This window comes from Pungitius pungitius, chromosome 6 (genome assembly GCF_949316345.1).
Source record: "Pungitius pungitius chromosome 6, fPunPun2.1, whole genome shotgun sequence".
NCBI classification, from domain to species: domain Eukaryota; kingdom Metazoa; phylum Chordata; class Actinopteri; order Perciformes; family Gasterosteidae; genus Pungitius; species Pungitius pungitius.
This window is the reverse complement of record NC_084905.1, coordinates 20,549,349-20,577,085: the sequence shown is the minus strand read 5'-3', so window position 1 is coordinate 20,577,085 and position 27,737 is coordinate 20,549,349. Positions and strand designations below refer to the sequence as shown.

Here is a 27,737-nt window from a genome sequence, read left to right as displayed (position 1 = left end):
ACACGTCTTTTGTCATTATCTTTTTACCTTCTGAATTCCATGAATTGGGTGCGATTTCTCAACTCCCCGAAGACATTGTGTTAATAATAGGAGATTACTCACTATTTGTTGACGGACGTAACTGAGAGGTTGATTGACTATACGGGGGGGGGGTGTGACTTTACCAAACCCAGTGCCCAGTGGCACACACAGCTTGGATGGGTCTAAAGAGGCACACGAGTAATGCATTGGAATGCTTTGAACAGGTAAACACAACGGCGTCATGGTAACAACGCGGCCAAAGAGATGATTCAGTGATCAATTTGATGCCGAGTTTCGTTACTCCAAAACACATGATCAAAAAATGGTCACTATCCCTACCGGTACGCCAAGACATACTGTAAATCATTTTTCCGTCTTGACTTTTTTTGCTGCGAGAATAGCTGTTGCATTACATATCCAAGAAATGAAGACAACGTGGTGTTTGCTCAGGGGACGAAGCTGCTATTGATTTCCACAGTCAGAGGTCAGTGGAACCCGATGTGAGCTAAACATTGGCACGCTCGTATTGTGTGATAATATTAGATATTTAAACGCTATTTATAGTTGCATATATCCTCCGGGGTTTTTTATTACTACAGAGATAGAAACGCAGGAATTAAACGGGTTGCATTAGAGAACTCTCCCTGGAATTGAACAGTGTGATTTACACCACTCTAAACATTCCTCTCGCCTCCTTCCCAAACAACGGAAAATCCCCGTATGTGTTGTTTTGGTCCGATGAGATATTTACCAATTACAGGTGGAAAATATCATTTTTCCCAAGGGAACGGCAATGTTCCATGTATTCATGACCCATGTGTTCGGGTGGATACAACAGAACAAACCAAACTAGTTTGTTTACACTCAATTAGGTTAAAAGTCTTTTAAATTAAATTAAATAAGAAAAATCAGGCGTTGAATTTTAAGTGGGAGTCTGTAACAGGCCTCTTTGGCATGTTTGAAATTCTACAATCTTGTGACCCTTTGTTTATCAGTTTTGTGAGAATGAGCTGTTCTTGTAGCCAGTGGACACCGTGTTAGAAGATAACTGGGAGTTAATAATATTCAAATATACTGGGAAACGGATGGATTTGTATTTGGGCTTTTTGCAGCTTGGACCATGGAAGGATGTGACTGTGTTGGATGTGATCGTGGAGGGGTGACGTAGTGATGCTTGTATACGCCGCTGGTAGCAATCTGTCAATCACCGTAAGCCCCGCCCGCAAATAATCCCCTGTTTTATGTTCTGTTTGACTCAAAGCGGACCACCATTTACTAAATGAACATCATGCTGCGTTAAGGCTGTTAACGTGTGTTTACAGCGTTTACTGAGGAAATAAAAAAAGCTTCACTCAGCGTAACACAAGGTTTCCAACTGATTATTAAATGCTTTGCAGTATAATTTATACGCCCAGCTCAAAGCCGTAAGAAGCAATCTAAGATGTCCTCTTTTTTTTTTGTTCGTGTGTCCCGTGGCAGCCGTCTGGTGTTCTTTGGGCAGTCTTTCGTAGGTGAATCTCCACCAAACGCCGCGCTGAGAGCACAGTTTGGTGCTGCGTGAGAGCTGACAGTTTTGAGGATCATTCCGAGCTACAGTGATTGGCCAGTGGCTCCGTCTTCGCACGGTTTCCCATCATCAGGCTGTAGAAATCTGTCGTGTCAGTGGCGGTGGGGGAGAGGTTTGTTTCCAAAACAATACCCGAAACGTCTTTTGAAGGCCAGATATCTCGACGCGTATTGAAGCCCCAGATGTTAATCTCCTGCTTTGAGCATTGTGTTTAATGCGTTACCCAAGAAAGAGGTGCCAATGAGTTGCGATGATCAAACTCCTCCGTGATTCACCAATTACACCGAAATGAACACAGGCGCGAAACGCTTCTGATCTCCGCGGTTTCAAACCTTTTGACCTGATCACACACCAGCTGTGTCACACCTCAAAGGAGTTTCACGGAATTGGAAACCCTGTGCTGGTGCTCCGGTAAAAAACACCAAGTCTCCTCTTGTGTGTTCAAATGTTCAAAGCAATTCAGCCAAAATGTTGTTGTGATATTTCTCTTTGTGCTCTACAAAATGATTAATGTTACTATTTATGAAACTTGATCTCGTCTGTTGCTAGTAAAGCTAAAAAAAAATGTTCAAAATATCTCATTTTGTTCTACAAACATTTCAAAACCCAGATCCATTACGCTCATTCAAGATTAAGAAAATACCAGCATCAGATTAACATTTCTGAAGCTGTAAATTGTGTTTTTGTTAAGATTTATTTATTGACACACTACTGCTACTGTCCTACTGGCTACATCTTGGTTCCCCAAGTGTACATTTCTGTAAACTAAATTGCAAAAAAAAGTTTTGATCCAATTTAACTGAACCTTCCCTCAATGGGAATTTGAAGAGACATCAACTGAATACATTTAACTTTGTTGTCTCTGCTGTTTCGGAGAGTTTGATTTCTCACAAATGTCCTCGTTGCGAAGAGTAAATGTGTCCTCGGTGGACTTGAGAAAGAACACGTTTAGCTCTCTCTGATTAGATGACGCTTTGCTGGCACTTTGAGCCGAAGCATTCCTGTCACATTGTCCTCGTTAGAACTCGTTTCATCACTTTCAAACCAAACGGAGCGATGGCTTAGTATTTTTTTGCATTTCTAAGACGTGCTCTTTGAAATCTTCGAGGGGGTTTGTTGAACTCTTTTCTGAGGTAAGAATCCCGTCTGTTAAGAGGAGGCTTTTTATCACTCAAAACATGTTTGTAATTATGTGTTATTATTATTGAATGTTCCTCTCTGCTTTAAGCAGACACAAGTATTTTATCATTGAATAATACTGACTAGTCACTTTTAATCATAAAGTGATCACATGGTGCACACACCTGCCTGTTTTTAACATAATCTGAGAACAGATAAGAACAATCGGCTGATTAGTGGGTCTTCAAGGACTTTAATATAAGCATAAAACACATAATCTGAATAGTTTGCATAAGTTAATTATGAATGATAATTAGTAAATAGTTTCTACATATTTTGGTCCTAATACAGGGTAAACTCTGAGGAGTGGATTGGATGGTTGATCACTCCGACGAACTCGATGACATCGGCTGACGAGCTGTTTAGCACTTTTACCTAAAAGCGATTAACGGATCTCATATCTCCTTTAAGTGCACGGCGAGGGATGCTCAGGACGGATTGTGTGACATGAGGGAGGCAGCGTGGAGGCGTCCCCGCTGCAGGAGGTCCGTGAGCCCCAAGAACCCGCTGACCCCCGAGGAGGAGAGAGGCTGAGTGCCGAGGGAATGGGAGGAAGAGGATGATGATGATGATGATAATGATGCAAGAGCGTGCTGGTCATTCCACCCACTGTCAACTGACCAAGCACAAAAAAGCTCTGGAGACGCGTCCACCTGCTTCCTTTTAAGCCCGCTGCACTCTGGGTATTTTTAGCCCGGTTTTATCCGCTCCGTGCAGTTAGGATGCGAGAAGGATGCTGGTAAACAATCCGCTGGTCACAGGCCAGCGCCGAGCTTGGCTCAGTGGGGAGAAGTCAGCCCGTTTCAAGTGGAAAACAAAAAAAAAGAGACAGAAGAAGAAGTGCATGTGCTGGCGGTCCATGGGGGGGATTCTTTTTCTTTTTCACAGGAACACTTGTGTTTTATATTTGCGCCTTGCCGCACATTCTTCAGTGTTGGTGGAGGAGGAGGAGGAGGAGGAGGAGGAAGACGCTGACTGTTGAAGTCTCTCCATCTTGTCACGTAAGGCATTCCTCCCCCCATAGAGGGGGGGGAGACAGAGACTGGCGTCCTCCAGTTTGCACATTTAGGGGTTCAGTTGTTTGCTGCGCTGCTGTCGTGCAGCATTCACTCATCCAGGTGCGGACACTTAAGCACGCATGGGGCGGGGGGTGCGTATTCACTGGCACGTGACTTCCAGTAGGAATGTCTGCATTTGTCTTTTAACACGTACCCACAGTAACCTCTGACCTGTGAGGGGAGAGTGACCGACGGGAGGTCACAGGGTTTTTTTATATCAGGAATGAAGACTTGAGGAAGACGGCTCTGATTGGGCCTTCCTGTGAGGAGTCGACCTGAGCCGATTGGAGCCAGATCCTTTGTCCCAAATTCCGTCTCTTTGCACCCTTGAACCTCACAAAATGTCTTGATTTATCTTAATCTGAATTTGGGTTTGGTGGGGGGGGGGGGGGGGCGATGCAGGTGAAATCAGGCTCAGCTCTTGTTGTTCGCTGGGAAGTGGAACGCTGCTTCGGTGTTTTCCACTTCCAGGAGGAGCGGGGTGGACATCTGTTTTCCCCGACACCTTTCAGTCTTCTGTAGAAATGACGTGAAGATGCAGTGATGAGCTATTTTTGTCCGCCCCTCGCGCCAGATGCTCTGAGCCGTGGATACGCCCGGATCGGCCCCCCGGGGTCTATGAATTGTCATCGGTGATACTGTGAAGGAAGGTAAATGTTCTGCAGGCGTTTTTATTTTATGGTCCCAGGAGCGCTACCTCTGATCCGTAAAACCTCTACAGCCCCCCGGGGACACCACTCGCTGTAAATACCCAGAATTCCTCAAACTTTCAAACCCCTATATATTTTGAATTCCTCAGACGTCTTCAAACTCTAAAAACTCTCAGATGCTCTGGTACTCGGGGGGGGCAGTGAGACCCCTTAACCCCGCCATTTATTCCAACCTAAGTCCCCCCACTGTCTCTCTTGCACACACACACACACACACACCCCCTGCGATGGATTCCAGATCGGGGAATTTAATGCATTTCTGTTTCACATCACCTCCCAGGAATGCAGCACGCGTGCCACAAGCCTCATAACCTTAGGCTGATGAGTGTGAGGATGTTTAAAAGAGAGAGGCATGATGGGATACAGACGCTGCTGGGGGGGGGGGGGTGACAGAGCGCGGCACTCTGCCTTAATGACCATCTTGTTGCATAAAGAAATGTTAGTGCAGCTGTGGTATGTGCAGAGCGCATCTGGGCTGCAGATTTTTGGGAGAGTATTGGTGTGTGTGTGTGTGTGTGTGTGTGTGTGTGTGTGTGTGTGTGTGTGTGTGTGTGTGTGTGTGTGTGTGTGTGTGTGTGTGTGTGTGTGTGTGTGTGTGTGTGTTTGGTCTGTCTCACTCAAATTAACGACTGTTGCACGATACGGAGGGCGGATGGAGCGAATTAACTTAGTTGGGGATCTTTGGGCCTGATTTTAGCAGGCGGTCTGTTTTGCATAACGTTTAGATGATGCTGTGTTTTCGTGTGCTGGCAGGCGGAGGCGTGTGAGCACATCCAGTCGCGCTCGGCCCGTCGGCAGCGAACCCGCAGCGACGCGTCCGGTAACGTTCCCCCCGGAGCTCATCGATGATAACGAAGTTATTTACAGCCTCACTCGGTACTAACTAAAATGAACACATTGATTTCCAAAATGTTTCACCATCTAGGCGCCATTAAAACATTATGGTTGTACTGTAACTAGCTTTACATCCTGTGTGGCTGCATTGGTCATCTTCTGAATACCTGCAGCCAACAGTTCTTTTTCATTCTGGCATAATTAAGCTGTTTACTGGAGACTGCTGGTAAACCAGTGACGTCTTCATATCGGGAAATGAATATGCTGAATATTTAAATCCTCAGATTCCTCTTTTCACTTGACAAATGATTCAAACAATTGATCAATTACTACAAAAATAAAGAATAGCAGTTGTACATTAACCGTTTCTGCGCCCTCGATGACATAAGCGACCCGATAGTTACTTTATTAAAATCAAAACTTTGCTCATTCATTTTAGTGTTAGAATTTTGAAATCTTGAATGAATTAGTTATTGATGAAATAAACATTAAGACTAGGGGTGTCAAATGATTAAAAATTTTAATCAAATTAATCAGAATTTTCAGTGGATTAATCATGATTAATCACACCTGAATCCTAACCATTTTTTCTTTCTGAAATGCATACTAAAGATAAATAACAGGACACAGATACATAATTATCATTATTATTATCATAATTATTATTTTTTACATAAATACATGTTTTTGATATTTGACTTGGTTTAATTCATTCCAGAAAATAATCAAATCAATGTTATTTGATAAGTTACAGACTGATTTCCCTGCATGGCTCTAGAAGGGTCTCGAGCCTCTGCAGTTTATCCCACTCTGCTGTGAGTTTGTGCTCCTGATGGTTCAGGGCTGCGATGACCAGACATGACCAGACATGTCAACCCTCCCGATGTTTCAAAGCCCCTCCCGAAAATCTCCCGGACCGACCTTTCTCCCGATTTCCACCCGAACAACAATATTGCTGCACCACCCGTCACTGGGCGCGCCGTTTCAGACCGAACAATAATAAAGGTTACACCTTGAAGTCGAGCGCGGCGATTAGAACGACTGGCGCTGCAAAGAAATCCGCTACCACCCCCATTTCAGTGTGAAATATCCCCATACCTGGGAGGATTCAGATCGCATTGGCTTCTCTTCCTCCGCATGTTTCAGAACAGTATTACGGGTCTCTCCGATGGTCTTTCCTCTATCTCAGCGCTGCTCTTGCTCTGCTGGGCGGAGCTTTTTTTCTTCTCTGTTCCGCTGCGCGAGAACCGGGGAGGGAGGGGGGGAGGAGGGGGCGGGTCTCTGGCGCAAACGACTTGCTGAACCTGACGGCCTGACATATGCCTGCAGGTGGCAGTAATGTGTTGTATAGGATGAAGTGCATTCCCTAGAAGAAGAGGTTCTTTCCGGACCTGAATAATTTGTCACACTGCGCATGCGTGAAATGCGTCAAAAAAATTGACGTAATTAACAACAAACAGCTAATTAACGCCGTTAACGCGCTATTTTTGACAGCCCTAATTAAGACATAAAAATATATCAGAATTACTGCCTATTCTTAGTTTGATCAAATTGGTTCAAACCCAGTTTATTTCCATATCAACACTTAGTGTCCAAAGTGTCTCCTTCTGTCTCAATGGAACTTCTCCTACTTCAAGTGCTTGAGAACTTACGTTCCTCTGAGACACAGTTCAAGCATCTACTGCAGAAGAGTCAGAAGTGTGGAGCCATCAGACATGCTGAGATGTTCACGGCCCTGCGGCGCCCCCCGGTGGACGTGTGAGGTCACAGCAGCGGTGCAGCAGGTGGTGAGTTGTTTCTAAAATGTCTGCTGCAGTGGTTGTTCCGCGCATTATCATTAATACAAAATAAAGGGAATGATCATTAATACAAAATAAAGGGAATGCCGTAGGCCTGTTTTTTAAAACGTTTTTTACTCTTTTTTTACATTTTTATATATAAAAACACAATGTAGAAATCAGTGTTCATTAATGACAATATCAACGGCACTAATGTTACAGTACAACAAAATGTTCAGCAGTTTAACATCCTGCTTTGTGGGGGACATTTTGCCAGATCGCCCTATTTATTTATTTATGACAGTATTTACAAGCAGGAAATGTTTAAGCGGCAGTTCTTTAATCTTGGTCGGACCGACAGAAGGGAAAGAAACTCGTACATTCTATTAGAAGATAACTGAGAGACATCGTGGACGTTACCGATGCTTCTTTTATACAGCTTAACTTTAGTGAGGGCAACGGCAAAAACCAATGTTAATATATATGTACAAAATCCCTTTTTATTTATAGATTTTCACTAACGGGGATATATCAAAAAGAGACTAATTTGTAGCAGTAACGCCAAGATATTACAACCCAATAGATGCTGGTCAACATCTCCTAACTTTACAACATGACAAGCTCAAACCGAATGGACTGTCATTAGAAGCAGTAGTGTAATAGAGGATAAAAGGTAGTGACGCGCCCTCTTTTCCACTAATGACATGCAAAAACGTATGCGTGAGCCGTTAGCTTGTTAGCATGTTAGCACCCGAGGGTTCAAAGGTCAAACGTCATCCTGCTCCAAATTTGCCGTATGCACTTCATCAATAGGAATGACTCGACTTGCCACACGGAGCATTTCATGTCCTGTGCATGATTCCTCCCGTCACTTCCCCCTAAAACACGCTACTAACAAACATGTTTATTAGATGATAAGGAAGCTTTCATCATTCCATGTCTGCTCTTGGTATGTTTTGTTAGAATTAGTGAACTTTATCCTCACGTTGTGAAATTGTGACTTGGGCGTTTCTGTTCTGCTGCTTTTTGATCTACGGTGGTTTTCAAAGGGGAGAAAGGTCTTATTTGAAGATGTCCACCCGGTCACCAGAGAGCTCGCCCACCTCTCTGGCAGCGTCTCATCCTCTGAGCTGCGTGTCGGAGGCTCTACTGGGCCTGGGTCGTCTGGTTCTTCCCTTCCTGCCATTTCTTCTGCCTCAGGGAGAGCTCTGCATCAGAAAACGCAGCAGGACCCCAATTGGTGATCATCTGCTGTCCCTTGGAACCTGGATTTTAGACGGGGGGGGGGTCCCATAGAGGTATCAATACTTATACAAGTATTTGTCAATACAATGGATTTTAAATGGCAACTCAAGAGCAACAGTGATGAAGGAGCTCATGTTTAAATAAACGGAGGTCCACCGTGTTTGTTTCAGCCTTCATCCGAGCACTGATGCCACGTGCAGGTCACTAGTTCCCCTGCTCCCAGTAAAACATTACCAGAGAAATATACTTCATCTTGTTAATGACACATTGTACAAACGGACTGAGGTTATTGTGCCCTTGTTGTTGTTGTTACCTGGTTGAATGAGCCGCAGCATGCCCTCGTGTTCAGCCACCTTGTGCTTCCAGGTCTTTGTGTTGTTAGTTGCGTCTTCCAGCTTCTTCATCACCGTCTGCTCACGCAAGAAAGCACAGAGGCAGAGTTGTTGAGTGGTCTTCATTTAATTCATGTAAATAAAACCTATAGTTAATTAAGCTCCTGTCTTGATTCAGCATCGTGTGTAAGTAGCTGCCTTCCACTTAGCATTCACACAGTGACACCGTGTGGTGAGTCGAGGTACTACGCCACAGAACTACTAATTTAAAACGGATCAAAAATAAACGGAGCAGCGCAGATATATGATGGCAGATGGGTCCCATGTCATGGTATAATAAAAAAAAGAATTATAAACTCAGTAGAACTATCCCCCTCAACCCCTGCTGTCAGCTGACCTGGTACTGCTCCAGCGCCCCCTGCCTCTCTTGTTCCAGCTGCTGCAGTTGTTTCATGGCTGCCTGCAGGGCGCTCTCCTTGACCAGACGTTCCTTCTCCAGCTCCCGTTTCTCAGCCTCCGTCTGAGAGATGGCGCGCTGCTGCCGCAGGTGGAACTCCTCCAACTCGATCCTCTTCGTGGCCTCCTCCTCCAGCAACCTGCTCCACACACAGGTAAGTCTATTAATCCTGTAGGAGGCATTTAATAACCTGCATACGATCACTTCCCTCCTTTGTAGACCGAAAGAAACCTTTGTCTTTATCAATAAATCAAACATTTCAAACAGCTGATGAACAATCCCAACATTTTCGCTATATGATACATATTATATTAAACAAAAAAAAATATGAATATTGTGCAAAAGCTCATTACTTTCAGTAATTCAACTTAAAAGGTGAAACTAATCATGTATATATATATATATATATATATATATTATATAGCCATAATCATCAAAATTATATCAAATAAAGGCTTGAAACATCTCACTTTGCATGTAATGAGTCTATATAATATTAGTTTCACCTTTTAAGTTTAATTATTGAAAGTAATGAGCTTTTGCACAATATTCAAATTTTTCAAGTTTCACCAGTATGTTTAAATAATATAGATTTCTCATTTAATTCTGTGAGAAAGGTTGTCCAAACTATTGACTGGTACTGTATATTATCTATTTATACATAATATTTATATGAACAATATTTATACAAGTAGTGAATGTATTAAATCTATTTTGTTTTTGCTTTTATGGTTATCAGTCTATGAAAGAGTTGATGTGTGGATCTGGGTGTGACGCGTCAATGTGTCAGCAGGTGGTGCTGTAGAGCATTTTTAGGATTACGGGTCATTATAAAATGGGCAGATGAAATCCAGCGTTCTGATTGGTTGAGAGTGAGTCACGAGGGGTCCATTATTAAACAATGCTGTTTACATGCGTACGGGGACTATTTTTCCTCTAGACTGATGAAATGTACAAGAATGTAAGAAACGTTTGGTGGCCACAACTATTTCGTGTTGAAATGCAGCTATTAACTTGTATAATTTAACCGTGTTATAAAAGCAAGATACTTGGGTTACGCCACACGAACAGGCTCATCAACCAACTGACTCTGACTCCACATGTACACACACGTTACGTCACTTTCACCTGATGCACTTTATTTTTATTTTTTTTCTCTTATTCCCTTATTATAAACTAACCCATAGCTTTAGATTACTTACCCATAGCATTATATTTTATCTTGTCTTGTTGCCCATTGTCAAACTGTCTGCTGTTATGCACCAAGCGCCAAGTCAAATTCCTGGTATGTCTGACATATTTCGGTAATAAATGTTTCCTGGTTCCTGATTGAGGCTGTACTTTATCTTCAATTATAAGTTCACTTCTGGGTTAATTAATTTAATTAAAAACAGAAATAGAAATCCTTCCAGAGATTTAATTAACCAAAATGTAACTAATGTGTACTGTTAATGTACATTTGAGTTTTCTACTGCATTGACTTTGTGTCGAATATATAGTGACAGAAAAATTGTACAAGCTCATTGCCACACAGGAACTCTAGTGGTGACACACACACACACACACACACAGGACCCTGGTCTGCTCTTTGGTGAAACGTGAGGTGGAAAGTAAATGTCAGCGAAGAGGAAGGAAACGTGGAGAGAGGGAAGTAGAAGATAAACGTCTCAGACCCACGTGTGGCTTATTTTACAAACAGATTTTACGTTTCTAACAACTTTTGTCAGATGACAAGCGGCGTGTTACATTTTATCAAGTGTCACACTTTCAGGATTTAAAATCCATGCTGTGAGGTTGAATTCAGCTTGGACGGGCCGAGTGAAGCGTTTCTTCACCGACTCCCACGCTGTGCGTTTGTATGTCACTTTGTTCACTTTATTTTTGGGCTTCAGGGGGCGCCGCCCTGGTCAATTGTTGGAGCACCGAGACGGCGCTTTTAGCCACAATATAAGTGTGAAGGCCAAACTGTAGTTGTGGCTAAAAGCGACATCCCTCCTGTGACCACATGTAAGAAAACCACAAAGAGACGAGCAGTTTCTCTGGTCACATGACCTGCTCCGCTCACATTGAGTGGTTGGTTTAGAATCCACATCAATATCACCTGCTTTGTCGTATTTACATACTTAATCTTTCCCCTCTTTGCTGAATATCTTCATAAATCTGTCCTCTACCTCCTCCACCCTTCATAGACCCACTGTGCTTGCAGGCGGCCTCATCCTCCTCCACCCTTCATAGAGCCACTGTGCCTGCAAGCGGCCTCCTCCACCCTTCATAGAGCCACTGTGCCTGCAAGCGGCCTCCTCCACCCTTCCAGAGACCCACCGTGCCTGCAGCCTACGAACGGACTCCTCCTCCTGCCGGGCGCGCTTCTCGTCCTCCAGGGCGTCCTCCAGCTGGCGGTACATGTCCTCCATCTCTCTGACCCTCTGCAGGTACTGCTCCAGCTCGGTGGACTTCTGGGCCACCTGCTCCTCCATCTTCTTGCTTACCTGTTGAACAGAGAAATACTTCAGCATTGTAATATGTAACTTAACTAATAATAAAAAGCCTTCAGTATTCCAAAAACAGGAAGCTGTATTTGGGTGTGCTCTTGCTGCACCACCTGTTCCGATGGCGGAGGATGACGTACCATTTTCTCTCTCTCCAGGTCCGTCTGGTAGCGGTCCTGCAGCTCAGTTTGGGTCTGAAGACGCCGTTGTTCTTCTTCTGCTGCGTTAATCGCCGCCTCCTCCAGAGCCTGGTGGTCCAAGACAAAGAGGAGGATCAGATGGTAAAGAATAGCACAAAAAACACTTCACAAAAAACATCTGTGAGTGTTGGGACAAAAAGTCTTTGAGTCGTTGTATTTCTGTGTGAGAGGAAGTTAATTGTCACGTTTCACAGGCAGTTTAACTGTAACCTTGTGTGTGTGTGTGTGTGTGTGAGAGACTGTCCACTAAATTCAGCAGCGTGGTGTGAGAGCCGGCTGCCTATTGTGTGTGTGTGCGTTCATTGTGCATTCATGCAACCATCAGTATGTGAGACTGGACTTTCACCTCAATGGCAGATTGTTGTGCGTTCTTTAGAGAGCAGTGTGGCACAAAGGCAATCTGTACGTTACACAACCACTGTGTTTGAGTGCTGCACTGTACTCAACAACAGCTGCTGTGATTGTGTTGTCGTAGTTACGTTAAAGGGTAAAATCCTTTTGAGATCTCTTCTTCAGCCGTCGAAATATGTATAAAAACTAGGTAAAGTAGATTTAACTAGTTGTTTCCTTCCAATAGTTCTTAGATGAGAAATTCCAGTCAAACTGCCAGTGGCCAGATGTGTAAACGATGCTCACACACACACACACACACACACACACATTTCCCCACTTGTCAACTGATTTTCCTAAAAGGGGAACAGAGCGAGGTTAACCTCTGAGCAGGACACGAGCAACGAGGACGGAGAAGTAAAGACACAGAATACAAACACGGAACCCGTCGGTGGTTTTTCTGATTCATGAAGGATCGACCTCTATTTCCTGTTTCACTGCTCTTTGTATCCCATCATGAAGCTTGTTGCAGCATTTGTTTTCATGTAACATGCAGACATGATGATGGAGATTTTTCACAGGAACATGTGATGAGTTCACAATAATAATAATAATGCTGCTGTAAATAATCCTGCAGCTTCCTCTTCGCTGCTTTTACTGAAGACAGAAGTACCGTTATAAAAAAAAAGAGTCATTAAGGGATTCTTTATGTTATCAGGATAACTCTTCTGTGAACAAGTCTATTTAAACAAGGATTTAGACGTTCAAACCACAACGAATCCACATAGGGGGACATCACAGCGTGGCAATCCAGTTCAGGGAGCTTCACTGGAGGAACATGATTAACGGAGACGCTGCGTCCTTCAACGTGTGTGTGTGTGTGTGTGTGTGTGTGTGTGTGTGTGTGTGTGTGTGTGTGTGTGTGTGTGTGTGTGTGTGTGTGTGTGTGTGTGTGTGTGTGTGTGTGTGTGTGTGTGTATTAGGTCTTGACGGATAGTACACATTCCTCCCAGTTTCTCGTTTTAAAAAGGTGCGACGCTGCCGCCGAGGAATGTTGTTCAATCAGTTTAGAGGCTTTTGTTGTTATGAGCAGTATTCATTGTGACTGCATCAATCATTTTTTCTCTCTCTCTCTAGATATATCATTTATTTTTCCTTCCTCTGATGTCCAGAAGCAACATCCTCAGTGTGATTTCGTGACTTAAATAAATCCATTTATTCACGTGCTGATACAAATTTTTCCATTCCAGCACCGCATGTCAGAGATGGGACTGAGGGGGGGTGCGTCACAGGCTCCGCATGAACCATGTGATCAGGGATCCCTCCTCGAGTCAACGCTTCCACTTCAGACCCGATACAAAAAATAAAAACAAAGAACCGGACGGAACATTCCACGTGTGCGTCGGGTTGGTTTTCTTCACCTTCCTCATGTCCTCCAGTTCCAGCTGCTTGGCCTCGTTGGCCAGCTGCAGCTGGTTCATCCTCAGCTCCAGCTCCTCCTGCTCGGCTCGCAGCTTCAGCCGCAGCTCCCGCCGCTTCTGCCGGGCCTCGCGGTGCGGCGCCGGCCGGCCCTGCCGCAGCAGGCTCACGCAGGTCTGAATGGCTGAGGGCCAAGAAACAAACAATTAACAATGGAATTATAAGGAAATTAATTGAGGAATTTTTTTAAAGAGTCTCAAGCAAAAATGAAATATTCTTATGTTTTCTTTCTGGTTTTATCGGTTTTCATTGTTGGGTTTTGAACCGTTGATTTAGTAATACATTTTTATTCAATTGGTTCATTCATGTTGGTGTAATCAATACAAATATTTAAGACGTAGTGTGATGAGAGTGACGAGAGGAACGAGTCCCCACTCACCCAGAATCCACTCGTGCTTCTTCTTCTTGTCCGACACGCTGATTTCAAAGGTTTTTTGTGACGACTTGATGAGGAAGAGACACTTCTTCCCCTCTTTATCTGATAGAGGCTGCGGAGAGCAGTGGCACAGAATACAGTTTACAAAAAATGAGATCTTTTGCTTTGTGATGATGCTTTAAGGTTGTAAACAACACTTATAAATAGATCAAATGCATCGTCCTTGCCTCCACGCAGCAGTTGAGGTCCAGTGAGATGTCTCCTTTCTTCTCCGCCAGGTCCTCCCCGACGTAGTAAGAGATGGAGTTGGGCTTCAGCATGAACCAGCGCTCCGTCCAGTTCTTCCTCTTGTGACCTTTCTTCATCACGTAGCCCTGCAGACAGCGGCTCAAGAAGTAAGTTCCATCGCTCTCGCGGACATGCAAACCGCCAAAGAGAGGACGAATGTGTCTTCGGTCTCCACGGTAACACTGACGACAATCTTTCACACCTAAATCCACTGACCTCTCACAAACTCTTGACTTCCTCATTTCACATGTTCTAAGTGTTGTGAGGCGCAGTTCTACTGTGATTTCTCACGTTGCCCCCCCCCCCCCCCCCACTCACCTGTTTGAGCACGTCCATGATGAGCTCCTGGTAGACCTCGTTGACCCCCATGGACAGCGTCTGGCGGTCAATGCCCTTGCTGAAGTGACCCGAGCCCACCAGGCCGATGAGCTGCCAGGCGCTCAGGCTCTGCTGCTGCGAGTCCAGCTGCAGCTTGTAGTCCTCGAAGCGCTCCTCCACCCAGCTGCCCCCCATGGCCTCCGTCAGCTTACGCAGGAAGTACTCGATCTGTGTGGTGTGGGGGGGCGTTAGTGCACGAACACTCGCATAAACTAAATAGTAACAGACAAAAGCTACTTGATTGTCCCCTTTTTTATTAAAAAACATCTCTACATGGCACGTAAACACAGCATGAATCCACATTTCGTCCTGTGACGCTGCTCCGATGTTTGCTGTCCCCACAATAAATCTTCCAGTGTTTGTAGGAGAACAGGAAGCCGCACACTTCCTTTTCTGCTCTTGAGCAACACTGAACCCAACTGTGCGACCAAAGCGCCGCTCTCTCTGGTGTCCGAGTGAAACTCTTCTCAAGGCGCTTACGTTAATGACTTACGTGAAAGTTGCTTTTCCGAAATATAACAGCAAAAGAGTTTTTTGTCTTGAATGTCAGCTTTCACACTGCCACCAATAAACTACTCCTGAGAGTCAGTGTTAATTAACAGTTTTAGAAGATCAGCGACATGTGTCACGTTCGCCCTGGATGATGGCGGTGAAGCCACTGATTGATTCAGCTGTGCTCACATTACAAGCCGGACAGTTTAATGGTGGCGTCCTGTACTCATTGACGTGAGGAGGCGGCTCACCTCCTCAGTGACCACGGTCAGCGGGTAGGTGTCCTCCGACAGGAAGTTGAAGATGCACCAGATCTTGAAGGCGTCGTCGTTGGAGATGAGCAGCTGGCTCTGATTCAGATTCTTCCTGAAGCTCAGCGTCCAGCACATCCTGTTGAAGTCCTGAAGGTCAAAGTTGCCCGTCACCTGAAGCAGAACAACAACAACAACTTGGGTGAGTCCGTTTTTTTTGTTTTCGGGGTTTTTTATCTGTTCCTTGGATTCAGCTTTTTTTCATCCTCTTTTCTTAAAACGGTGTTTAACGGTAAAGACCCTGTAAACACACATATTTATGTATTCATAGACGCCACACTGGTCCTTTTAGAAAAACTACAGAGATTAGATTCCAGAGCAAAAAGGGAGGGAACCTCTTGAGAAAGATAAAAGGGGGACAATCTGTGCTCTGCAGGAGAAATGTTCTCCTCGGGTTGGTGAACCGGAGCGTCTCCATGGAGACGCCTGGCGGTCCTCCCGTCGAACGAGCCACCGAGGAAACGAGAAAACGGCTCCTCCACCCGTCTTAAATCACAGCTCAAGTGGTCATCTGCTCATGTCCACCGTCGTCGTAGCTTCCTCTCGGGCGTGAGGTTGATCATTTTGGGCCGAGGGGTCCGTTTCAAGAAGGAGGTTCAACAAACTCTGGGTTGATTTACCCTGAGATGGGAAACTCTTGAGTTTTGGGTTTCAGAACAGCTGTTTAGTGCTGGTTCAATCAACTGGGGGCAGGTTGACAGAGTTGAGCGCGTGCACTGAAGGCAGCATGAATGGAGCCGTGATACAACAAGTTACCATGGCAACGACCACAAACAATCGGTCGGCATACGTCGCCCCTATTGAGGTGTAAATATTAATGCAAGTGTACGGCGAGTATGAACCGTGATTAGAACCAAAGCAACACGCTACTGCAGCAAAAGACAGAGAAACGTGGGAGAAAAACTGCTGCTCGGGTCGACGCTTAATATTTAATGTACAAACTAATCATAATCCATACGTTTTACTAATTTACTGTTAGAATGCACTAGTTTGTAAATGAAGTAATGCTACACACCATCCAATCAATCATTGTTGGGCCTGGAATTAAAGCACTGAATTTGTTAAGTTCCTCATTTTGTGATTAATTCCTTCTAGAATGTGCTCTGATGTGGGGGACGTTAGTTATATGAGGACGGGTGAGGTTATTTACATATTTAATGGACTGTGAAGAAAAACTATACCGTTCAAACACATGGTTAATCTGTAAATGACAATATAATCTAATCAGGGCCTCATTCTCTCCCGACGTTTAACACCCTGCGAAGTAAAACTGCTTCTTCATCGACAGGATCGTCCAGAAAAGGCCATGTTCCAGAAGACACTTTAGTCTTTAACGTAATAGGATCTTATTTATATAGAAACTGCGCTAAAATCCACCTGATTCAGAGTATGAATGAATGAGGAAATGAAAGAGCGCTTTGTCATTGGTTCATTTTACTGCTTGACTTTTCAAAGAAGATTCTAAAAACATGTATCTACTCTCATGGAACCAAATTAAACATCCGGCATTGAATATCGACTCCGGTCACACTAGAATCCTCTCGTGGTGACTCTGGTGAGGAAGAGGGTGATGAAGAAGGGTTCAGGCTTTGAGTGAGTCGCAGGACGGCAGAGACGTTTGTCATCACTTGTCACGCTCCTCTGGGTTTCCCCTTGTCATTGTCTCGCTCTCTCTCCACTGAAACAATGAGAGCCTTGTGGGTGCTGCCCCCCCCCCCCCCCCCTCCCTCTTTCTCTCTAAGGCCACATGTTCATTAGGATTCAGGCTGCAGCTTCATCTCCTGCAACCTGCAGCAGCAACTCGCCCCACAGAATCACTAAAACTGCTTCAAGTTCTCATTATCAGACGTATAAAAAGGCAAAGTCACCTACGTGGAAACATAGATGTCAAAGTGTTGAAGTCAGAGTGAGAGCAAAGTTGCCAGTTCCTCCAATTTTCAGCATCTCGACCAAAAAGAGAGAAATGCATCATAAATATCAGAACCGAGTCAGCCCCAGAGATGCAGCGTGGCGTTCGCTCATGACTTCAGGGTCACAGAGGGTCACTTGTTTCAGCGCCTCAGCAAACCACAGAGTGCTGAGTCCTCAGCTTTCGACCAATCAGACGCCTGCCGGAGCTCCGCGATCACGCCACAGTGACGCGGTCAAACCAACAAGCAGAAATACCAAAAAGAAGACGTGCAGCAGTTTGCTGCCACATAAATGAGGGACTAAAGCCTTAAATGTTCTATTACAACAGTGGCATTGCACCACTTCTCACTGTCCATCTGAAACCGGTTTTAAACACCATCCAACGCTCCATTCATGTGGAAAATAAGTCTCCTGTTTTTCTGCCTTTTGGGTATCATTACACACGCCCCCCCCCCCCCCCCCCCCCCCCCCCCCCCACACACACACACACACACAGAGTTTCCTTGACTGACCGGGTGGAGTTTCCTGAGGTGAGGGCAGTTGAATATATTGAACCTGCTCTCCACATCCGGTCACCTACATTTCAGTGTGTGTGTGTGTGTGTGTGTGTTTGGGGGGGGGGGGGGACGTACAGTAATGACGTCTTCCCAAACCGAAATGCAGGATTTCCAGTTAAAGAAGTTACATTTTCAAAAAGTGTTTTAAATAAAGCCTCTCGGGGGGAAACGTGTGTGTGTTTCACCCGGCGAGTTAAAGTTCGATGACTTCACACAGACTGAAGTGCGGTCCAGTTAAACCGGTCCCACAACTTTCTTTAAATGTGTCGGACGGAACAAGCAACTGATGAGGCCACGTTACGGGTGAAAGAATAAATAACCCCGAGGTCACAGAATCTTTCATTTGTTAAATTAGAAGAAGAAAAAAGAAAAGTGATCGGTGGTTAAAAGGTTTCACCGCTGAAGACGAGAAGTCTTATTGAGAACTAAACCATGACGTCATCTTAAACCCCACGATTGTCCCTGCAGTGTCGACCACCTGATCAAATAAAATAGTAACAGCTCAGAAACAATCCTAAAAACTGTATCACAACATCTACAGATAAGACATTCAAATTCAACAATGCAAGAAATGCAGCCAAACAAGAAGATGCAGCGACACTAAACACTTAGTTAATAAGGTGTAAACAACAACAAAGCGAGATCTAGATCTGCAGCATTGTGACCTCACACAATAGAGTCCAAACAGCCAGAAGGGATGGCGTTAGAGGTCACGACACCCTTTTATTCCCTCCGTATGACGCCTACCTTGTCCAGGATGAAGCGGGTGAGGTAGGGCATGTAGCCCTGGTTGGAGACGGGGCCCTCGTCGTCGTCTTTGAAGTGCTCCTCCAGGGCCACGGGGTCGTGTGGGATCTTCATCACCGTGCACAGGTTGTGGGACAGAACCTGTCAAAAGAAAGTCATCTTTTAATTAGTAGATTTAAGATCTGTGATCTGTCATTTTGAAGACTTTAAAATATCAGCAAATGTCCACATCGATCAATAACCAAGCTGATTGTCTCTTTTATCCGCGAGCAGTTGTGCAGTTCTCTTTGTGTGAGGTCGTCGTCCATCCTATTTAAAGAAGGGTCTATTTTAAATAATGTTGTATAAAAAAAGCCTTTGTTAGAGTCGAGCCGGAGACGTCGTCGTCGTGCTTTCCTGCATCGGACAGACGACGCGTTGCACTCGGAGGGAGGGAGGAGGGCTCCATTAAATAATTAAGCCAAAACAAGTGCAAAAATACTGTGTGACACACAGCCGCAAATATGTGGGAGTGTCAGGTTCTGAGGAAACATTTACTTTGACTCACTGCATTTCCCCACCAATTATCTGCTTTGAATACGATCAGAGTAGAGTCAGTAGTACTCTACTTAGAAGTACTTTACTTATGTACACGAGTACTCTTGTGTACTTGACTACTGATTTAGGGACAGACTTGTATTCTGCTACATTTTCAGTGGGAAATATTGTATGAAAATGCAGCTGAAACGATCGTTTGGTGAATGAATTGATTGACCGATCATTCACTAGTTGTGCATCACATGGCCCGGTTTTCTCATTTATTTACATTGATTTGTAATAAAGATTTTTATTACAAGTTTATTACAAAAAGAAAAAAAAGGTATTTATAAGCCCCTTGTGCTGAGAACTTGTGGTTCTCTCACTGTTTTCTAAGTTTTAGTAATGAAATATAATGAAAACAACACACAACAGTTTACAAACTCCGGTGGAATCCTGTTTTCATGGATTATACTCAACAGTAGACCTTTAACCCTGCCATCACCTCCGTTAGCATCGGTTAGCATCGTTAGCATCGGTTCACGGTGAGAGGAAAACTCTTCCTCGGACCAGCGGGGTTTCACGTCGACGTGTCATCAGGAAACAGGTGCGTGTCTCTGCGTACACACGCGCGCGCGCGTCTGTGTGTGAGTGTGTGTGCGGGTGCGCGCGCGTCACTGCATGTTCCCAGTTTTACCTTTAGCTGAGACTTTGAGACTTTCCCGCTTTTGTCCACATCCAGAGACGTGAAGGCGTGCCAGATGGACTTGAGGAGCTCGTCCCGCAGCGCCATGATGAGGAGCTCTCTTCTCCTTTATTCTCCCCCCTTCTCCTTTATTCTCCCCCCTTCTCCTTTATTCTCCTCTCTTCTCCTTTATTCTCCTCTCTTCTCCTTTATTCTCCTCTCTTCTCCTGGTGTCGTCTCCTCCTCGGTTCTCTCCTCCTCTCCTCTTCGAGTGAGGAACTTTCTGTCGGACGCGATGAGGGGAAAAGTCACATGACACTTGTGCGCGTGTGCTGTGATTGAAGAGCTGCAGCACCGCTCAGCGAGAGAACTACACACACACACACGCACACACACACGAAAAACAGCTGACGTTTTGTGCGTGTTCGCAAGTTCGTGAATTGAGAGAAGTGTTTGCAAAAAAAAAAAAACATTTTAATGTGAATAAATTAAACTAAAAACGGAACTAATTCTTTCGGCTGCTTATCTTCACACGTAAGCCGGTACATACTTTGATATTCTTTTATTACACCATATCTCTAACCCACCTCCTTCCACTTGTGTCCCACAGACTTCACCTCTATCTCCCTCCCTTCCCTCTTTCACCCCCCTGTCTCCTAACCAAGTTCTTACCTTGGTAACCTCTGCCCGTCCCACCACCTGCTCTCCTCCTAGCTCCACCGTAACAACCTCCTTGACCCCCCCAATCAGTCAGGCTTCAAGGCGGGCCATTCCACGGAGACTGATCTCCTCGCTGTCCACGCTGCTGGAGCCGCCACTCCTCATCCTTCTGGACCTTTCTGCAGCATTTGACACAGTAAGCGCAGGTACTGATCCAGGCTCTTCTCCCGCCTTGAGTACTGGAACTCTCTCCTGACATTTAACGTGCCATTTTAATTTAAAATATACAGTACACTTTCTACATTTCTAATGTCATATTACATTCTTTATGCCCTACTGTACAATATTTTTGCAACATATGAATTTAACATTTATTTTTGATGTCCTGCTATACTAATATTACAATGTCTTAAGTTTTTCAATGTCTATATAATACATGATAAATAATTTAGATGTTTGATACTTTCCTGCCCTCACAGACCCAAGGATGTCGGGCCAGATGTGGTTCACACGGAGCCTGAGTGGATCGCTGTGTGAAGTTCCATCCACTTTTATAGAAAGCATACTTCTCCAAAGAGGGAGACCACTTTCCCCTGGAACCGTGCGATGCCACTTCAGCCAGAACAGATTTGTTTGACAATCTATACATTTGCGGCATACTTTACTATTACACCACCTCGTTTTGTATGACAATGCACTCTTTATATTTTATGACAGATATTGGACAGATTTTGAAAAGTTAACCTCCTACACTCAGTGAAAAGTACACAAAATGTAGATGGTAAGCATTTATTAAAAGAACATATATATACAAGGTTAACAACAGAAACGTTGTGTTAGAGCTTAGAAGGAGAAATTACAAAAAAGACAAATACTTTTCTAACCAGTGATAGAAGATGAGTGTTGAGTGGAAAAAGAAAGAAAATAACAAACATGAAAAACTAACGAACAGGACGATGATTGTTCTAATGCTACAAGGGGGGGGGTCGGCAGCACCTATTGACGGGGGATTTAACAGACACGGGATAACGTCTAACCTCACAGATAATGAGTCAGCTCACTGGTTTTGGTACTTCAAAACAAAACGGAGGATTTTGGCCCGAATAGCATTTTCCACTCTCCATGAAGAATAAACACTACATGTGGGGGGGGGGGGGGGGGGGGGTACAGACTCCTGCTACATAAAAATAAGAGCCAAAGACCTCTAGAACGATCCACCCTGAAATGGGCCAAACCCCGATACACACAAAACATCAATAGCAGCAGGTTTCCTTTTTTTTCTCTTTAAAAAGAAAAAAAAAAGAAAATGTGGCAAGTTCCAGGTTGTTGCCTCCAAAGTGCTCCACACAAACATGGACATTGTCAGTTCTCGGACCTTCTGGTACCCAGCATCAGGCATTTGACAGGCAGTAAGGTGCGCACGGCAAGTACATTCACACTGAAGAGGGCTTCGCTGCGGCTTCGGTCCGCGGCCAACAGGCTTTGTCGAAGTGCAAGGACAGAAACGGTGATGGAGCCTGACGTTCATGCAAACTTAAGGAATGACAGTGTAAAAATAAAAATAAAAGCAAGGTAAAGAATCTACCTTTCAGGGATGACAGTATATCTTCCAAAAGATAAAAGTTCATTTAAAAGAAAAAGAAAAGAAGGGCTGAAGCATGTTGGCAATGAGAGTCCGTGGAGAGGAGTTCAAGTTCAGTATCTTCCACCACGACTGACACGGCTCACTTGAAAAAGAAAAACCTTTAAAAAAAAAAAGATTTGATTCCGTCTGAATGCGTTTCAATTAAATAGGTCCATGAGCCTTTGCGCTTCACTTCCTGTCGGGGGTGTGAAGCTTCAGTAGATGGTGAGGCTGACCGACCGGTTCATCTTCTTGCCGATGAGTCTGGAGGTTCTGGGGTTCGACTGCACCGTGGAGCGGGTCAGGATCCGGTCGGTGGACAAAACCTTCTCCTCTGCGGCAGCTCGGGCCTGCTGGGCCTTCTTCAGCTCCCTGAGGAGAAAAGGGGGACACAGTTTAGCATTGAGACCTGAAGGACTGCTCCTCTACATCACCCTCAACTTGAGTACTTACTTCTGGAGCAGTGCGTTCTTGAACTTCTCCGCGTTGAGCTCCACTCGGAGCTGATCGGCGCTCATCCGGGCCGCCGTGAGGAGCACCGGGTGTTTGATGAGTTCGGAGGTTGACGGCCGTCTGCTTGGATCGGGATGGATCATCAGCTGCAAGGAAAAAAACAATGTGACGTGAGAAGAAAAACAGGAAAAGTCATCTCCCAATAGAAACTATTCAGTTATTTAAATATATATATTTTAAATTTGTTCAACTCATCTCAGAACTAATGATTAGCTTTAAACGAGCTAAAAATGTAACTTTTACAACCGATCTAAGCTACAGATCAAAAGTCGGTCTCTGCCAAAACAGCATTAAGTGGCCTCGAAATCTGTTCATCAAGGACCTTTATTCAAAACATATTTAGCAAGTATTTAATCACCCGACAGGACATGTGTAGTCTTCACAGAGACATGTGTAGTCTTCACAGAGACGTGTGTCGTCTTCACAGAGACGTGAACTGATAAAAGTGGAGCAGACTTGTTGTCCGTTACCTTGAGCAGACTGAGAAACTCTGGAGAGAGCACTTGAGGGATGGCGGGCAGTTTTCCCTCTCGGATCTCGTGCCACTTGTCTCCGTTGGTGGGGAGAGGCTCCGCCCCCGAGGCGTTGACGACAGTCAGAGCCAGGGCAAAGATGTCCGCCTTCGTCAACTTGCTGTAGTCCTACGAGAGAAGATCGGAAACCACGGGGAGAAACGTTTAACACCTTTGTGACGCCCCATTCAAAAGTAAGAAGGCCGTTCTTAAGAGTAGGAAGACAAACCTCTTGTAAAATTTCGTTGGCCAGGTATCTGCTGTCACCTTCCTCCACTTGTGGATTGTTCACTCGTGTCACATGACCCAGATCCCCTGGAGAAGGAACACAATGGGGACAGATCAAAGCCGGCACTCGACTTAAAATACCAGTCAAAAGGGCGACAAACCGAAGCCGAGTGAAGGCAGCGTACCTATTTTGTAGACGACGCTGGTGGTCACTCCTTCGTCATCGTCACATTCATCGCAGCTGGATACAGATTTCCGTGAAATGAAGATGTTACCTATGGGGGGAAGAAAGGCATTTCCTTTAGTTTCTACTTCTTCTGCCGCATCTTAAAGTCCATCACCCTGTACGAGATGTTATCAGGACCACAGGTACTCACTGGGCTTGATGTCCATGTGCACCAGAGACGTGGAGTGGATGTACTTGAGGCCGCGTGTGACTTGCAGCAGCAGGTCCTTCAGCTCCAGCTCGCTCAGGTAACTGAGCCGCCTGTAGTTCTCTGCGATGGCGTCGGACAGCGTGCCGCCGTTGCAGTACTCGTTCTGGATGAGCATGTGGTCGTCCTCGGCCCAGGCGGAGTAGTAGCGCACCACGTGGGGGTGCTGGCCCAGCACGGCGTGGGCGTACACCTCCCGCAGGGCGTTCTGTCTGCGGAGGAGAGGGGGGGGGAGAACAGGACGTTTTAATTAACACACGGCTCGGGCAAGTTGTAGGGCTTTTTTTAAGCGATGCTGGGGGGAAAAGTATGTAACTTTAAATGTGTCAAATGAAATATTGATTATTGAGACATGCAAGCCCTTTTTAAAAGCATGCATGTCTTTGAAAAAAAACTTACTCGTCTACTGAGCCGGCCAAAGGCTTCTTGGACCTCTTGATGGCGTAGATGCAACCATCGAGTCTTTTCACACACTTGAACACGGCACCAAACTCTCCGCAGCCGATCTTCTCCAGCTCGAGGAACTCTGAGGCGTACCTGGACATCATGTTGCTCTCCATCATGGTGATCCTCTGAGAGCAGAAGGACACGTTCGTTATTAGCATTTACATTTCATAACCAACCATTTTACACAGCCATTTAAATTAAAGTGATTTCCTCTAAAAGATGTGTCTCGAGTCAATCTGCATGGTTCAGCATTTAGAACAGTGATTTTGAGAAATGATGGTCATACTATTTATTTGCAATATATCTGACTTTCTTTTCTTTTGAATATGAATGTTGAGTCAAATACTATTTTACTACTTTTCTATGATTATTCAATCCGTCCACTGTTGCTTCTATTGTGCAAATAAATCTTCACAGGAACACTTATAATGAGTAGCATTTATCCCCCCCAAAAAGAACAGAATATTTTCTATGTCATGTCAGCATTTATGTAAATGAAATAAACACGTAACTGGTTGATCAATGAAGTTAAAGTCATTATTTACAACTCTTAAACAAGTTTACGAGCAAGTGCATGCTGGACAACTGTGAAGCAGATGATCTGCACAAAACACAACCAGTGTCCCACCAACATAAATATAACAGAATATCAATCTATGCAAATTACGAGAACATTTAATTACCTTCGATGGGGGCAAGACTTCATCATCTCCCTCACCGTCACTTGCCTCCATGTCTTCTCCACAAGAGCTGAAAGACAATAGACAGTGTTGGTTAGCATTCTGCACAGCAGGGGGCAGCACTGGGGGGAGGTTTCACAAGCACGTGGCAAAGTCCTGCGGTGACCATGAGGTCTCCTTTCCCAACCAAACCTGCACTTAAAGTATCCATAATTAGAACAATGGGTTCGACCTGAGCTCAAGACAAACGGTGAACGTGTCCAGCTTGGCGGTTAATAGGTTTTGCATTGCTTTACTAACACAAGGACATGTTACAACACACCAACTGACGGGTAAATGTAGAACCATTATATTGACTACAGCTTGCCCCCCCTCTCCCCCATGCTATTTTTTGACCAGCACTACAGGTGTTTTAACTCACTCGTTCCAGTGTGCTCGCTTCCTGTTTCTCTGCTGTGTCGCAGACTGGATGAGGAGGGAGTCGGGTGTGAAGGGGTTAAAGTTGACCAGGGGGGTCTGCTGTCTCCTGCCCGTGTCTGTGATCGACTTTCCTGAAGGCTCCGCATTCTTGAACAGGGCGACTCTCCTGCTGGAGGATCCCGAGCCGGAGGCCCTGGCTCTGGACAGCAAGCTCTGCAGGAAGAGAACATACAAGGCAGATGTAGTTCTTTGTTAATTAAAAAAAGATTTAATAGCAGACCATCCTTATAAAAGTGAGTCAATTAAAATGGGTTAATAAATAAAAAAGGGTTAGTAGTTCGGGAGTATTGCAGGTTTTAAATCTGCTGCTTGAAGGGATGGCTACAATCTAGGATTAAAAAAAGCCCAAACATGTCCAAACATACAGCCTCACGTGTCCTATCAGTTACAGTGGGAACATTGCACAAGGGTTCCTTCTGCATTAAGTAGGTCACCGATATTAACTGGATTCTAAAAATGGCCCTGGTGTTTGTTTAGGCTTGGTGTTGAAATATGTGACAGAAGTCCAAAAGCAGACAAGAGAAATGTGCGAATAGCCCAAAATACGTGCTCTTGAAGGCCGATGCCAAAAGTTGCCCCGTGCAAAAGGTGATATTATATTATGTGCCAAAGTTCTCTAATAAAAACACACGAAGTGTGCACGTCACATATGAACCAACACGAACCTTTGGCGTGTGCGGTGTGTCAAAAAGTCTGAGTTTTCTGAAGGTTTTGTGCGGCGGTGTGTCGGGGCAGTCCGGGATGGGCGAGCTGGACCCTTCCCCGTCGTCCTGCACGTAGGACCGCTCCGGTGACCCTCCGTACAGCCGGGAAGCCTTGCGCGGCGACGGCGAGCAGTTGGCGGAGACGACGCTTCTCGGCGATCGCAGGTGAGACGGAGACCCGAAACTCTCCTCGTCCCACAGCTCCACGTCGTCGTCCCCGCCGGAGCGGTTCAGCGGGCTGCTGTCGCCCTCCAGCCGCTTGTCCGCGGCGGCCCCACGTCGCGCCGGCATCGGGGAGTCCATCTCCGTGAAGCCGGACTCTCCTCCGGTGCTGTTGTTGACGTCCTCGATGGGCTCGTCCTCCCCGTCGCTGCACGCGAACTGCAGCTTCTGGCGGATCGGTGGCGCTTTAGGGGACGCGGATCCGTGCCGATGGCGACTGAAGCTCGACATGTTCAGGATTTAAACCCCGGGGTCGTCGACAGGAGGAAAAACCACAAAAAAAAGAAAAAGGAAAAAGAATAACGCGGCTGGACCCCACTACCGTTAGTAGAGAGGACTCAAAACAACCAGCAACTACCTTCCAATAAAGGTATCGACTCCACCAAGTGTCAAAAATAAGTCGCTTAAAGGTCCGCTAGCATCCCGTGAAACGTTAACATGTGAGCTAACTCCAACACGCCCATCCAGCGCGGAGAAATGGCCCCGGAGTGAGTTACGGAACAACGTCCCCGAAGTGTTTTGGAGAAAGAAAAAACCCACTAGCACGGAATACACGGGGGTCCAGTCGAGTATCGGTATCCGTCGATAAGTTAGCGGTGACTCATCGATTCAGAAACACGTCTTTCCACAGCGAAAAAACAAACCAATGTTTACGGAAAAAGAAAAAAAGTTCGAACGAGTGGAGAAGGGCTTCTTCCTATCACGCGCGTGGCAGAGGACTTCCCGCGACCGTTGGTCACGCGGTCCCCCGGGCAGCCAATCGAAACGCGTCTTGATTTTTTGAAAGAAGGGCGTTCCAGAGTTGGGGGGTGGGGGGGTGGGGCGAGGAGGCGTTACGTCATCTGCGGCGCGGCGAGGGATCCAGCGCCAATGCCGCGTGCCCTTTTTGAAGTCACCGGAGTAACACTTTTACGTTAAAAGCGCGAGACAATGCGGCCATTGTTTAGTCGGCGAGATGAAGTGAAGCCGCGATGCGGGAATACACGCAGGTCCAGTTCCAACACAATGCACATGCAACACAACAACTGTTACTTTACGGCAATAAAACGGTTTGCAGTGGGTCATAAGTCCCAACCACAAGGAAGGGGAAGACCCGAGCGTGTTTACGTTTCATTCCACTACACTAAGTATATGATGATGCATTATAAATATAATCACCCATCAGTAATTATGGGGTTACGGGGGTCAGTATTAATGTTCGAATAAAATTTAAAAAAATAAAAAAGTGACCAGCCTGCCCATTAAGTACTTCAATATGTACAGAAAACACAATGTAAACATACTATTTTGTAT

The 27,737-nt window shown here is 45.3% G+C and overlaps 2 protein-coding genes across 4 annotated transcripts; both read right to left on the bottom strand.

The window, feature by feature from the left end:
- Positions 1 to 148: 148 nt before the first annotated feature.
- wee1 (WEE1 G2 checkpoint kinase) lies at positions 149 to 27,181 on the bottom strand. Of its 3 annotated transcripts, XM_062563176.1 has the most exons (11): positions 26,184 to 27,181; positions 25,460 to 25,671; positions 25,042 to 25,108; positions 24,311 to 24,483; positions 23,855 to 24,123; positions 23,663 to 23,752; positions 23,479 to 23,564; positions 23,208 to 23,378; positions 22,678 to 22,823; positions 22,434 to 22,596; positions 149 to 158 (listed from the first exon to the last, which is right to left on the bottom strand). In XM_062563176.1, the coding sequence occupies exons 1-10, from the start codon at positions 26,673 to 26,675 to the stop codon at positions 22,440 to 22,442; spliced, it is 1,863 nt and encodes a 620-aa protein (XP_062419160.1). In that variant the 5' UTR covers positions 26,676 to 27,181; the 3' UTR covers positions 149 to 158; positions 22,434 to 22,439. The 3 variants fall into 3 exon arrangements, with proteins under 3 accessions (XP_062419160.1, XP_037308158.1, XP_037308159.2); XM_037452261.2 differs by lacking the exon at positions 149 to 158 and having other exon boundaries at positions 21,374 to 22,596; XM_037452262.2 differs by lacking the exons at positions 149 to 158; positions 26,184 to 27,181 and adding an exon at positions 25,884 to 26,023 and having other exon boundaries at positions 21,374 to 22,596.
- On the bottom strand, positions 7,262 to 20,303 carry swap70b (switching B cell complex subunit SWAP70b). The gene is made up of 13 exons (XM_062563177.1): positions 20,161 to 20,303; positions 19,953 to 20,098; positions 18,740 to 18,880; positions 15,465 to 15,638; positions 14,662 to 14,889; positions 14,283 to 14,429; positions 14,059 to 14,167; positions 13,622 to 13,803; positions 11,811 to 11,918; positions 11,504 to 11,670; positions 9,122 to 9,320; positions 8,706 to 8,802; positions 7,262 to 8,412 (listed from the first exon to the last, which is right to left on the bottom strand). Exons 2-13 carry the CDS (start codon positions 20,046 to 20,048, stop codon positions 8,294 to 8,296), a joined length of 1,767 nt encoding a protein of 588 aa, XP_062419161.1. The 5' UTR covers positions 20,049 to 20,098; positions 20,161 to 20,303; the 3' UTR covers positions 7,262 to 8,293.
- Positions 27,182 to 27,737: the final 556 nt, after the last annotated feature.